We start from the raw sequence: 13,615 nt of genomic DNA on the forward strand, positions 1-13,615 counted from the left end.
AGATAATGATCAGACATCCCTCCAGTTGCACCTCTCAGCACATTAACATCCAAAAGTCTCTCTTTCGCACGCCTGTCAATTAACACGTAATCCAATAACGCTCTCTGGCCATCTCTCCTACTTACATATGTATACTTATGTATATCTCGCTTTTTAAACCAGGTATTCCCAATCACCAGTCCTTTTTCAGCACATAAATCTACAAGCTCTTCACCATTTCCATTTACAACGCTGAACACCCCACGTATACCAATTATTCCCTCAACTGCCACATTACTCACCTTTGCATTTAAGTCACCCATTACTATAACCCGGTCTCTTACATCAAAACCACTAACACACTCATTCAGCTGCTCCCAAAACACTTACCTCTCATGATCTTTCTTCTCATGCCCAGGTGCATATGCACCAATAATCACCCATCTCTCTCCATCAACTTTCAGTTTTACCCATATTAATCGAGAATTTACTTTCTTACATTCTATCACATACTCCCACAACTCCTGTTTCAGGAGTACTGCTATATATATATATATATATACATATATATATATATATATATATATATATATATATATATATATATATATATATATATATATATATATATTCCCTGGGGATAGGGGAGAAAGAATACTTCCCACGTATTCCCTGCGTGTCGTAGAAGGCGACTAAAAGGGAAGGGAACAGAGGGCTGGAAATCCTCCCCTCTCGTTTTTTTTTATTTTTCCAAAGAAGGAACAGAGAAGGGTGCCAGATGAGGATATTCCCTCAAAGGCCCAGTGCTCTGTTCTTAACGCTACCTCGCTAACGCGGGAAATGGTGAATAGTATGAAAGAAAGAATATATATATTTTTTTTTTTTTTTTTTTTTTTGCTTTGTCGCTGTCTCCTGCGTTTGCGAGGTAGTGCAAGGAAACAGACAAAAGAAATGGCCCAACCCACCCCCATACACATGCCTTGATTCAATCCACTGACAGCACGTCAACCCCGGTATACCACATCGCTCCAATTCACTCTATTCTTTGCCCTCCTTTCACCCTCCTGCATGTTCAGGCCCCTATCACACAAAATCTTTTTCACTCCATCTTTCCACCTCCAATTTGATCTCCCTCTTCTCCTCGTTCCCTCCACCTCCGACACATATATCCTCTTGGTCAATCTTTCCTCACTCATTCTCTCCATGTGACCAAACCATTTCAAAACACCCTCTTCTGCTCTCTCAACCACGCTCTTTTTATTTCCACACATCTCTCTTACCCTTACGTTACTTACTCGATCAAACCACCTCACACCACACATTGTCCTCAAACATCTCATTTCCAGCACATCCATCCTCCTGCGCACAACTCTATCCATAGTCCACGCCTCACAACCATACAACATTGTTGGAACCACTATTCCTTCAAACATACCCATTTTTGCTTTCCGAGATAATGTTCTCAACTTCCACACATTCTTCAAGGCTCCCAGAATTTTCGCCCCCTCCCCCAACCTATGATCCACTTCCGCTTCCATGGTTCCATCCGCTGCCAGATCCACTCCCAGATATCTAAAACACTTCACTTCCTCCAGTTTTTCTCCATTCAAACTCACCTCCCAATTGAATTGACCCTCAACCCTACTGTACCTAATAACCTTGCTCTTATTCACATTTACTCTTAACTTTCTTCTTTCACACACTTTACCAAACTCAGTCACCAGCTTCTGCAGTTTCTCACATGAATCAGCCACCGGCGCTGTATCATCAGCGAACAACAACTGACTCACTTCCCAAGCTCTCTCATCCCCAACAGACTTCATACTTGCCCCTCTTTCCAAAACTCTTGCATTCACCTCCCTAACAACCCCATCCATAAACAAATTAAACAACCATGGAGACATCACACACCCCTGCCGCAAACCTACATTCACTGAGAACCAATCACTTTCCTCTCTTCCTACACGTACACATGCCTTACATCCTCGATAAAAACTTTTCACTGCTTCTAACAACTTGCCTCCCACACCATGTATTCTTAATACCTTCCACAGAGCATCTCTATCAACTCTATCATATGCCTTCTCCAGATCCATAAATGCTACATACAAATCCATTTGCTTTTCTAAGTATTTCTCACATACATTCTTCAAAGCAAACACCTGATCCACACATCCTCTACCACTTCTGAAACCACACTGCTCTTCCCCAATCTGATGCTCTGTACATGCCTTCACCCTCTCAATCAACACCCTCCCATATAATTTGCCAGGAATACTCAACAAACACTGTAATTTGAGCACTCACTCTTATCCCCTTTGCCTTTGTACAATGGCACTATGCACGCATTCCGCCAATCCTCAGGCACCTCACCATGAGTCATACATACATTAAATGACCTTACCAACCAGTCAACAATACAGTCACCCCCTTTTTTAATAAATTCCACTGCAATACCATCCAAACCTGCTGCCTTGCCGGCTTTCATCTTCCGCAAAGCTTTTACTACCTCTTCTCTGTTTACCAACTCATTTTCCCTAACCCTCGCACTTTGCACACCACCTCGACCAAAACACCCTATATCTGCCACTCTATCATCAGACACATTGAACAAACCTTCAAAATACTCACTCCATCTCCTTCTCACATCACCACTACTTGTTATCACCTCCCCATTTGCGCCCTTCACTGAAGTTCCCATTTGCTCCCTTGTCTTACGCACTTTATTTACCTCCTTCCAGAACATCTTTTTATTCTCCCTAAAATTTAATGATACTCTCTCACCCCAACTCTCATTTGCCCTTTTTTTCCCCTCTTGCACCTTTCTCTTGACCTCCTGTCTCTTTCTTTTATACATCTCCCACTCAGTTGCATTTTTTCCCTGCAAAAATCGTCCAAATGCCTCTCTCTTCTCTTTCACTAATACTCTTACTTCTTCATCCCACCACTCACTACCCTTTCTAATCAACCCACCTCCCACTCTTCTCATTCCACCAGCATCTTTTGCACAATCCATCACTGATTCCCTAAATACATCCCATTCCTCGCCCACTCCCCTTACTTCCATTGTTCTCACCTTTTTCCATTCTGTACTCAGTCTCTCCTGGTACTTCCTCACACAAGTCTCCTTCCCAAGCTCACTTACTCTCACCACCCTCTTCACCCCAACATTCACTCTTCTTTTCTGAAAACCCATACAAATCTTCACCTTAGCCTCCACAAGATAATGATCAGACATCCCTCCAGTTGCACCTCTCAGCACATTAACATCCAAAAGTCTCTCTTTCGCGCGCCTGTCAATTAACACGTAATCCAATAACGCTCTCTGGCCATCTCTCCTACTTACACAAGTATACTTATGTATATCTCGCTTTTTAAACCAATGCTCCAATGCTTCAGTGCTCCCAAAACTTTCGCCCCCTCCCCCACCCTATATAGATATATATATATATATATATATATATATATATATATATATATATATATATATATATATATATTTTCCCTGGGGATAGGGGAGAAAGAATGCTTCCCACGTATTCCCTGCGTGTCGTAGAAGGCGACTAAAAGGGGAGGGAGCGGGGGGCTGGAAATCCTTCCCTCTCGTTTTTTTTTTAATTTTCCAAAAGAAGGAACAGAGAATTGGGCCAGGTGAGGGTGTTCCCTCAAAGGCCCAGTCCTCTGTTCTTAACGCTACCTCGCTAATGCGGGAAATGGCAAATAGTTTGAAAGAAAAAGAAAGAATATATATATATATATATATATATATATATATATATATATATATATATATATATATATATATATATATATATATATATTTTTTTTTTTTTTTTTTTTTTGCTTTGTCGCTGTCTCCTGCGTTTGCGAGGTAGCGCAAGGAAACAGACGAAAGAAATGGCCCAACCCACCCCCATACACATGTATATACATACGTCCACACACGCAAATATACATACCTACACAGCTTTCCATGGTTTACCCCAGACGCTTCACATGCCGTGATTCAATCCACTAACAGCACGTCAACCCCGGTATACCACATCGATCCAATTCACTCTATTCCTTGCCCTCCTTTCACCCTCCTGCATGTTCAGGCCCCGGTCACACAAAATCTTTTTCACTCCATCTTTCCACCTCCAATTTGGTCTCCCACTTCTCCTCGTTCCCTCCACCTCCGACACATATATCCTCTTGGTCAATCTTTCCTGACTCATTCTCTCCATGTGCCCAAACCATTTCAAAACACCCTCTTCTGCTCTCTCAACCATGCTCTTTTTATTTCCACACATCTCTCTTACCCTTACGTTACTTACTCGATCAAACCACCTCACACCACACATTGTCCTCAAACATCTCATTTGCAGCACATCCATCCTCCTGCGCACAACTCTATCCATAGCCCACGCCTCGCAACCATACAACATTGTTGGAACCACTATTCCTTCAAACATACCCACTTTTGCTTTCCGAGATAATGTTCTCGACTTCCACACATTCTTCAAGGCTCCCAGGATTTTTGCCCCCTCCCCCACCCTATGATCTACTTCCGCTTCCATGGTTCCATCCGCTGCCAGATCCACTCCCAGATATCTAAAACACTTTACTTCCTCCAGTTTTTCTCCATTCAAACTTACCTCCCAATTGACTTGACCCTCAACCCTACTGTACCTAATTTCCTTGCTCTTATTCATATTTACTCTTAACTTTCTTCTTTCACACACTTTACCAGACTCAGTCACCAGCTTCTGCAGTTTCTCACATGAATCAGCCACCAGCGCTGTATCATCAGCGAACAACAATTGACTCACTTCCCAAGCTCTCTCATCCACAACAGACTTCATACTTGTCCCTCTTTCCAAAAGTCTTGCATTTACCTCCCTAACAACCCCATCCATAAACAAATTAAACAACCATGGAGACATCACACACCCCTGCCGCAAACCTACATTCACTGAGAACCAATCACTTTCCTATCTTCCTACATGTACACATGCCTTACATCCTCGATAAAAACTTTTCACTGCTTCTAACATCTTGCCTCCCACACCATATATTCTTAATACCTTCCACAGAGCATCTCTATCAACTCTATCATATGCCTTCTCCAGATCCATAAATGCTACATACAAATCCATTTGCTTTTCTAAGTATTTCTCACATACATTCTTCAAAGCAAACACCTGATCCATACATCCTCTACCACTTCTGAAACCAGAATATATATATTTATTTATTTATCTATTTTATTATACTTTGTCGCTGTCTCCTGCGTTAGCGAGGTAGCACAAGGAAACAGACGAAAGAATGGCCCAACCCACCCACGTACACATGTATATACATACTCGTCCACACATGCACATATATATACCTATACATTTCAACATATAGATATATGTACATACACAGGTATATACATATATACACAATTCATGCTTGCTGCCTTTATTCATTTCCGTCGCCACCCCGTCACACATGAAATGACAAACCCCCCTCCCCTGCATGTGCGCGAGATAGCAATAGGAAAAGACAACAAAGGCCACATTCATTCATACTCAGTCTCTAGCTGTCATTTATACTTCACTGGAACCATAGCTCTCTTTCCACATTTTTTAACCATCTTTCCACCTCCAATTTGGTCTCCCACTTCTCCTCATTCCCTCCACTTCTGACACGTATATACTCTTTGTCAATCTTTCCTCACTCATTCTCTCCATGTGACCAAACCATTTCAATATACCCTCTTCTGCTGTCTCAACCACAGTCTTTTTGTTACCACACATCTCTCTTATCCTTTCATTACTCACTCGATTAAACCACCTCACCCCACATATTGTCCTCAAACATCTGATTTCCAACACATCCACTGTCCTCCACACAACTCTATCTATAGCCCACGCCTCGCAACCATATAACATTGTTGGAACCACTATTCCTTCAAACATACCCATTTTTGCTTTCCGAGATAATGTTCTTGCCTTCCACACATTTTTCAACACTCCCAGAACTTTCACCCCCTCCTCCACCCTGTGACCCACTTCCACTTCCATGGTTCCATCCGCTGCCAAATTCACTACCAGATATCTTAAACACTTCACTTCCTCCAGTTTTTCTCCATTCAAACTTACCTCCCAATTGACTTGTCCCTCAACCTATGCAAAGTCGAGTGGAATGCTTTATCAGAAGTATTAAGGATATAAGGGATTGGGGGACAATTGTTGTATTGTGTGAAAGCCCTCTATAGAGCAGCAAAAGCTTGTGTGGGAGTGAATGTAGAGTTAAGGGAATATTTCGGCATTCATGTGGGTGTGAGGCAGAGTTGTGTAAGCTCAGTTTGGCATTTTCACATGCATAAGGGTGGAATGATAAGAGAGATGACAGCAAAATTAGGGAAAGGGGATACCAAGATATAGTATGGTGGTGAGTTATGGTGGCTGGTGACAAGCCTTTTTGTAGATAAGTTGTTTGCTAAGAGTGAAGAGTAGTGGAAAAGGTTGTTATGATGTGTGTAAGCATAGGCAGTTGAAGATAAATGTGAGTAAAAGTAAAAGTAATGGTAAATGAAAGTAAATATAGTGAAAGGATAAATTTTGAAAAGACCCATGGAGTAAGAGAAGAAAGTTTACTAAACTGTATCATATAAATGGGGGAAAAGACTGGAAAATGTGGTAGAATTTGAGTATTAGGAGCTATCTTAGATAAATATGGTGATGGGGAAAGAGAGATGAGGGAGAGAGCACAACAGGGTAGAAGAGTCATTGGGTCCCTCAGTAGAATGATGAAGGGTAGAGGTGTAAGTATGAAAGTGAAGATGGGATTATGGGGTATCATAGTCCTTTTGACCCTAATCTATTTAGCCAAAACATGGACATGGAATGAGTCACAGAGGTCAGGAATCCAAGCAGTGGAAATGAGCTATTTGAGAGGAGCATTTGGTATGACCGGATGGAATGAAGAAAGAAATGAAGCGGTGTATGGGAGATTTGGTACAGCAGATAATGTAAAGGGAATGAATTTTGGAGTGATAGAGTGGATGAAATGTGATTCTTTGAGGTGTTTTGGGCATGTGGAAAAATGCAAGATGGAGAGTGTACAAGGAGAGTGTATGATAGTATGATTAAAGGGGTAGAATACTGGAGGGTGAGGAATGGTGGAAGAATGCATGGAATGGTGTATCTTAGGGAGGCATGTAAAGACAAGGATAATTAGAAACACTTTTGCATTGGCCACACCCATGATGGACATTAGAAATATAGATAGATAAATAGATAGATTATTTACAGTCATATAAGGAGAGGAAAATTGGTATGCATTTGTTTTTATATCCCTCACAAACAAAGTAATGATGCCTTGATAACTAATATCATTTTGTCTACTTGCTTAAATTTTTCCTTAAGCATGTGTTCTGATATTCTAATGATGTCAGTCAACACTTTTGTTTTCTTATTGCTTTCCTTCTTAACCACATAATATTTAGTAAATGGCAACTCATCCTTTTAGCTTTCCATACTTCATTTCTAAATTTTACATGTAATGCAATTGAGTTTTGAAATGGGTATCTCCATAGTGAGTCACATTAATTTATTCTATTTAAAGAGATATTTAGAGATTATGACCTGAGGAAGAGATTTTATGAAGGGTTACAAATACAGTAAATAATCAGAGTAGCAACCATGCAGATACAACATTAAACTTAAAGATGATAATTTTTTTTAGCTGTCTGTACATCTGTTGAAATGCAATAGAAAAACATAAGAGACACTGCTCATTGTATCCAGAAGGGCTAGATGGTAATACCTAGCAAGAAGATTTTTTATATAATGAGGTTACTCTTTACAGGGCCCACTGCCACACACTGTACCAGACTTCTGGCGGATGGTGGTGGAGTGCGAGGTCCAAGTCATCATCATGGCCTCCAATGAGACAGAAGGCGGCAAGGTGGGTGGGTGTACCTTTACCTTTTTACTGCTTATGTTTATAATGAGACAGAAGGTGGATGGATGTACCTTTACCTTTTTACTATTTTTCTTAACAGTGAGACAGAAGGTGGCAAGGTGGGTGGGGGTGCCTTTACCTTTTTATTGTTTTTGTTTACAATAATACAGAAGGTGGCAAAGTGGATAGGTGTACCTTTACCCTTTTTCCATTTTTGTTTGCAGTGAACCAGAAGGTGGCAAATTGGGTGTACCTTTACCTTTTTTGTTTACAATGAGACAAGGTGGCAAGGTGGGTCGGTGTACCTTTACTTTTTTTTACTGGTTTTGTTTACCTTGAGATAGGTGTGAAGGTGGGTTGGTGTACCTTTACCTTTTTACTGTTTTTGTTTACATTGCATTGTGGTATTTTGTTCTTACAGCTTTGATAGAATTACACATTTTTGTTTTGACAACACAGAATGATAATAGAATATACCTGTTACCCAAATCCTCATGAATAACTGGGGATTAGGATTACTGAGATTTTGCAATATCACTTATTAATTAAATGTTTTGAATGTGTACATGTTGCTCATGTTAATTTATATTGGTTTTGTTTCCTTTATGATTAGTATCTCATGAATGATTAAAGTAGCAAAGCTCATATGTCGTATTAATCAACAGGGAGTTATTTTTATTTTCTTCTTTTTGTACTGCATGATATTTAATTGCAATATTTTTTGACAAGCTACTATTTTGTCTAAGTGTAAAAGTAAATGCAAATGAATTGGGGGATGTGATTAATTTGGTTCCTGTGATACACTGAGAAACCCTGTTGAGTACCAAAACAGGGGAGGAGTACATTAAGAATGTAACTACTTTAGGACTCCAAACATGCAACAGACATAAACCAACATTTTCAAAGCACAAAAGGTGTAGAGTAGAAAAAGTAAGACAAGCCCTGTACAAGAGGTGAAAAAGAACTGCAGATATAGAATATCCACAGCTCTCCCAGCAAAGCAAAAATAACCTGTTAATTGAACTGAAGGGTAGACCAAAAAATTCAAAAGGTCATAAGGCTGTATTGACATAGTAAAAAACTGAATTATTGGGAATGGTTGAAATCACTAAGGTTCTCTCTGGAGCACAAATGGGAGAGATATATTATCATCTGTTCTTGGAAGATCCTATAAGATATAGTCCTCATCCTATTTGAAGATGATTCCATACTGGCACAACATGCATGGAGGACTAATATGCTATTCCTAAAATCAGAAGTTGCTTTATACAAAAAAGGATACATCACTTTGAATATCTGGGTCCCAAGTCTCCCCAGTAAATTGCCTGCAATTATCAGAAGTGTCATGGGATGCATGTTGGAGAAATTTAAGGTGGCCCTGAACAAGAATTTACCAGGTTTATCGGACAATGTGTACTGGTGGGTTTCAGGGCTATGGGTCCCACCAGCTTGGTCAGCCAAAGAACCAACCCAGCAGCCTAAGCTGAGTTGAAGCTGTGGAGCAGAAGGCCCCCAAGGAGTCTTTCAAGGTGATTCTAAGTTAACATGGAAAAATATGGTGAGGAATGACAAGGGTGTAACTGTCTGTGAGGTTGGATTCATATGTCTTTGCCATAATGAAAATCTGGAATTACTCGGGACATACAAAGCACAGGCCTTAAGATCTACAACAGTCCTCATTGTCTGGTTGTGGTGAAACATTAAACAGTGTTGAATTTTTTATATGATTAGAGATACTGGAGAAAATAGTGTGATAATGTTGTATATTAAACAAATCATGGCCAGTAATGACAACATAGCCCATTAGCTCAGAGAAATTTTATTGTAACAGTTCCAAAGTGATTGCCACTTGCACTACAGTTAATATGTGGAATTTAGGTGAAAAACATACTCCTAGATATCTGTACTTGAGATTTTGTGATCTATTGAGATTTGGTAGGGGTTTTTCAGTTCCTGTATCATATTGTAAAGGGAGCCTAATGGCATTTCTTCCTTTAGCAGTTCTTTCTTTACTGAACCTTATGCCCAAGTTTAGAAAGTTTGTTTGACTTCATTTTTTTTTCTTGCTGACTGCAGTTGCATTTCTCTCAATGGTTTGCAGCATTTACAAAATTTCTGCACATTATTAGAGTGGAAGTAGTGGACAAGTTATATTTCTGAATTTTTTTTTTTCATTGTATATGAATATCTTTGAAAATGTAGTTTAGTTACATTTTTTAAAGAACCTTAAAAACTGAGATTCAGTGGGTGGAAACCCTAATAAGGAGTAGAGGGGTTGAATTACTTATGTATCACATAAGATTTTAAACGATTTCACAGCAGTTGCTTTATTATGGTGTCACTTTTTTCCACAGCACAAATGTGAGTGTTACTGGGTAAATAGCCAAGATGAAGAAAGGCAGTTTGGTAATGTGACTGTTTCATTTGTGAAGGCTCGTCAGGTGTGTCCGGATTTTATGGTGCGGACGCTCAAAATGAAATTTACAACAGATTCTGGTAAAATAGGTATGTACAAATGTGTAGTGTGAATTCTAATATTCAGGTAACAAAGACTTTCCTTAAGTGATGGATTAAGTATTGGAGATCCTTAGAGAACCCTGATGAAGGAGAAGCAAAAATTAGTCCCATAAAAGTGCTGCTTAGCTTCAGGGATAGGTAATGAGCTGAAAGTTACCTAAAGCAAGATTTACATGCGTGCATGCCATGGCAAATTTAAGAGGAATGAATGATGAATATGATAAGATGAAATTGGTAGAACTTTTATGAAGAATGATTTAGCTTTGTCAGATGTTTGTTAGACAAAATAGAAATAGAAGAATGTCTTTCAAATAGAGTGAGAGGAATGAGAGTAGACTTGTCAACCTTTTCATTGCACATCTTTCCAAAAAAGTAGTTTCCCATGAAAAAATAAACAGAATATCTGTACGTCATATATCATTGAAGCGAATACTCAAAAGGTAGTGTAGTTTCCTCCCTATTGATGTGGGAGGGTGTTCAACATATGAATAACAGGCCCTGTTAGCAGGAAGTTTGCTTCTTCTTTATCTTACCATATATTGATTCTTAGTTTTTTGTGGTGTGATTTAATTTTACATACACCTAAACATATTAAACACTTATGGTTTTATACAAGGCGGGATTTCATGCATCATATTTTTTTTTTTTTTGCTGTCTCCCGCGTTTGCGAGGTAGCGCAAGGAAACAGACGAAAGAAATGGCTCAACCCACCCCCATACACATGTATATACATACACGTCCACACACGCAAATATACATACCTATACATCTCAATGTACACATATATATATATACACACACAGACACATACATATATACCCATGCACACAAATCACACTGTTTGCCTTTATTCATTCCCATCGCCACCTCGCCACACATGGAATACCATCCCCCTCCCCCCTCATGTGTGCGAGGTAGCGCTAGGAAAAGACAACAAAGGCCCCATTCATTCACACTCAGTCTCTAGCTGTCATGCAATAATGCCTGAAACCCCAGTTCCCTTTCCACATCCAGGCCCCACACAACTTTCCATGGTTTACCCCAGACGCTTCACATGCCCTGATTCAATCCACTGACAGCACGTCAACCCGGTATACCACATCGATCCAATTCACTCTATTCCTTGCCCGCCTTTCACCCTCCTGCATGTTCAGGCCCCGATCACTCAAAATCTTTTTTACTCCATCTTTCCACCTCCAATTTGGTCTCCCACTTCTCCTCGTTCCCTCCACCTCCGACACATATATCCTCTTGGTCAATCTTTCCTAACTCATTCTCTCCATGTGCCCAAACCATTTCAAAACACCCTCTTCTGCTCTCTCAATCATGCTCTTTTTATTTCCACACATCTCTCTTACCCTTACATTACTTACTCGATCAAACCACCTCACACCACACATTGTTCTCAGACATCTCATTTCCAGCACATCCACCCTCCTGCGCACAACTCTATCCATAGCCCACGCCTCACAACCATACAACATTGTTGGAACCAGTATTCCTTCAAACATACCCATTTTTGCTGTCCGAGATAATGTTCTCGACTTCCAAACATTCTTCAAGGCTCCCAGGATTTTCGCCCCCTCCCCCACCCTATGATTCACTTCCGCTTCTATGGTCCCATCCGCTGCCAGATCTACTCCCAGATATCTAAAACACTTCACTTCCTCCAGTTTTTCTCCATTCAAACTTACCTCCCAATTGACTTGACCCTCAACCCCACTGTACCTAATAACCTTGCTCTTATTCACATTTACTCTTAACTTTCTCCTTTCACACACTTTACCAAACTCAGTCACCAGCTTCTGCAGTTTCTCACATGAATCAGCCACCAGTGCTGTATCCTCCCCTCTCGTTTTTTTTTTTTTAATTTTCCAAAAGAAGGAACAGAGGGGGCCAGGTGAGGATATTCCAAAAAAGGCCCAGTCCTCTGTTCTTAACGCTACCTCGCTAACACGGGAAATGGCGAATAGTTTGAAAAAAAAAATATATATATATATATATATATATATATATATATATATTTCTTTTTTTTTTTTTTTTTTTTGCTTTGTCGCTGTCTCCCGCGTTTGCGAGGTAGCAGTATATATATATATATATATATATATATATATATATATATATATATATATATATATATATATATATATATATATGGAGAGATGGAGTGAAAAAGATTTTATGTGATCGGGGCCTGAACATGCAGGAGGGTGAAAGCAGGGCAAGGAATAGAGTGAATTGGATCGATGTGGTATACCGGACCGGGGTTGATGTGCTGTCAGTGGATTGAATCAGGGCATGTGAAGCGTCTGGGGTAAACCATGGAAAGCTGTGTAGGTATGTATATTTGCGTGTGTGGACGTATGTATATACATGTGTATGGGGGTGGGTTGGGCCATTTCTTTCGTCAATTTTCTTGCGCTACCTCGCTAACATGGGAGAAAGCGATAACACACGCAAATATACATACCTATACATCTCAATATACACATATATAGACACACACAGACATATACATATATACACATGTACATAATTCATACTGTCTGCCTTTATTCATTCCCATCGCCACCCTGCCACACATGAAATAACAGCCCCCTCCCCCCTCATGTGTGCAAGGTAGAGCCAGGAGGACAACAAAGGCCCCATTCGTTCACACTCAGTCTCTAGCTCTCATGTGATAATGCACAGAAACCACAGCTCCCTTTCCAAATCCTGGCCCGACAGAACTTTCCATGGTTTACCCCAGACGCTTCACATGCCCTGGTTCAATCCATTGACAGTACGTCGACTCCGGTATACCACATCATTCCAATTCACTGTATTCCTTGCACGCCTTTCACCCTCCTGCATGTTCAGGCCCCGATCACTTAAAATCTTTTTCACTCCATCTTTTCACATCCAATTTGGTCTCCCACTTCTCCTCGTATCCTCCATCTCTAACACATATATCCTCTTGGTCAATCTTTCCTCACTCATTCTCTCCATGTGACGAAACCATTTCAAAAAACCCTCTTCTGTTCTCTCAACAACACTCTTTTTATTTCCACATATCTCTCTTATCCTTTCATTACTTACTTGATCAAACCCATCCTCACACCACATATTGTCCTCAAACATCTCATTTCCAGCACATCCACCCTCCTCCGCACTACTCTATCCATAGCCCACGCCTCGCAACCAT

General features: G+C 40.2%; 1 protein-coding gene across 3 annotated transcripts in view; it reads left to right on the forward strand.

Annotated features, from left to right (window-relative positions):
* Positions 1-13,615, forward strand: part of LOC139756449 (uncharacterized) — a 352,809-nt gene that overhangs the window by 142,389 nt on the left and 196,805 nt on the right. For all 3 annotated transcript variants that reach the window (XR_011714348.1, XM_071675905.1, XM_071675906.1), the window contains 2 exons: positions 7,819-7,917; positions 10,269-10,419. Coding sequence is in view for 2 of the 3 variants with exons in the window: in XM_071675905.1 (XP_071532006.1) it covers positions 7,855-7,917; positions 10,269-10,419 (214 nt within the window). In the remaining variant the exon portion in view is untranslated. The remainder of the gene's footprint in view (positions 1-7,818; positions 7,918-10,268; positions 10,420-13,615) is intronic.

The sequence above is a fragment of the Panulirus ornatus genome, chromosome 21 (genome assembly GCF_036320965.1).
Source record: "Panulirus ornatus isolate Po-2019 chromosome 21, ASM3632096v1, whole genome shotgun sequence".
Lineage (NCBI taxonomy): Eukaryota > Metazoa > Arthropoda > Malacostraca > Decapoda > Palinuridae > Panulirus > Panulirus ornatus.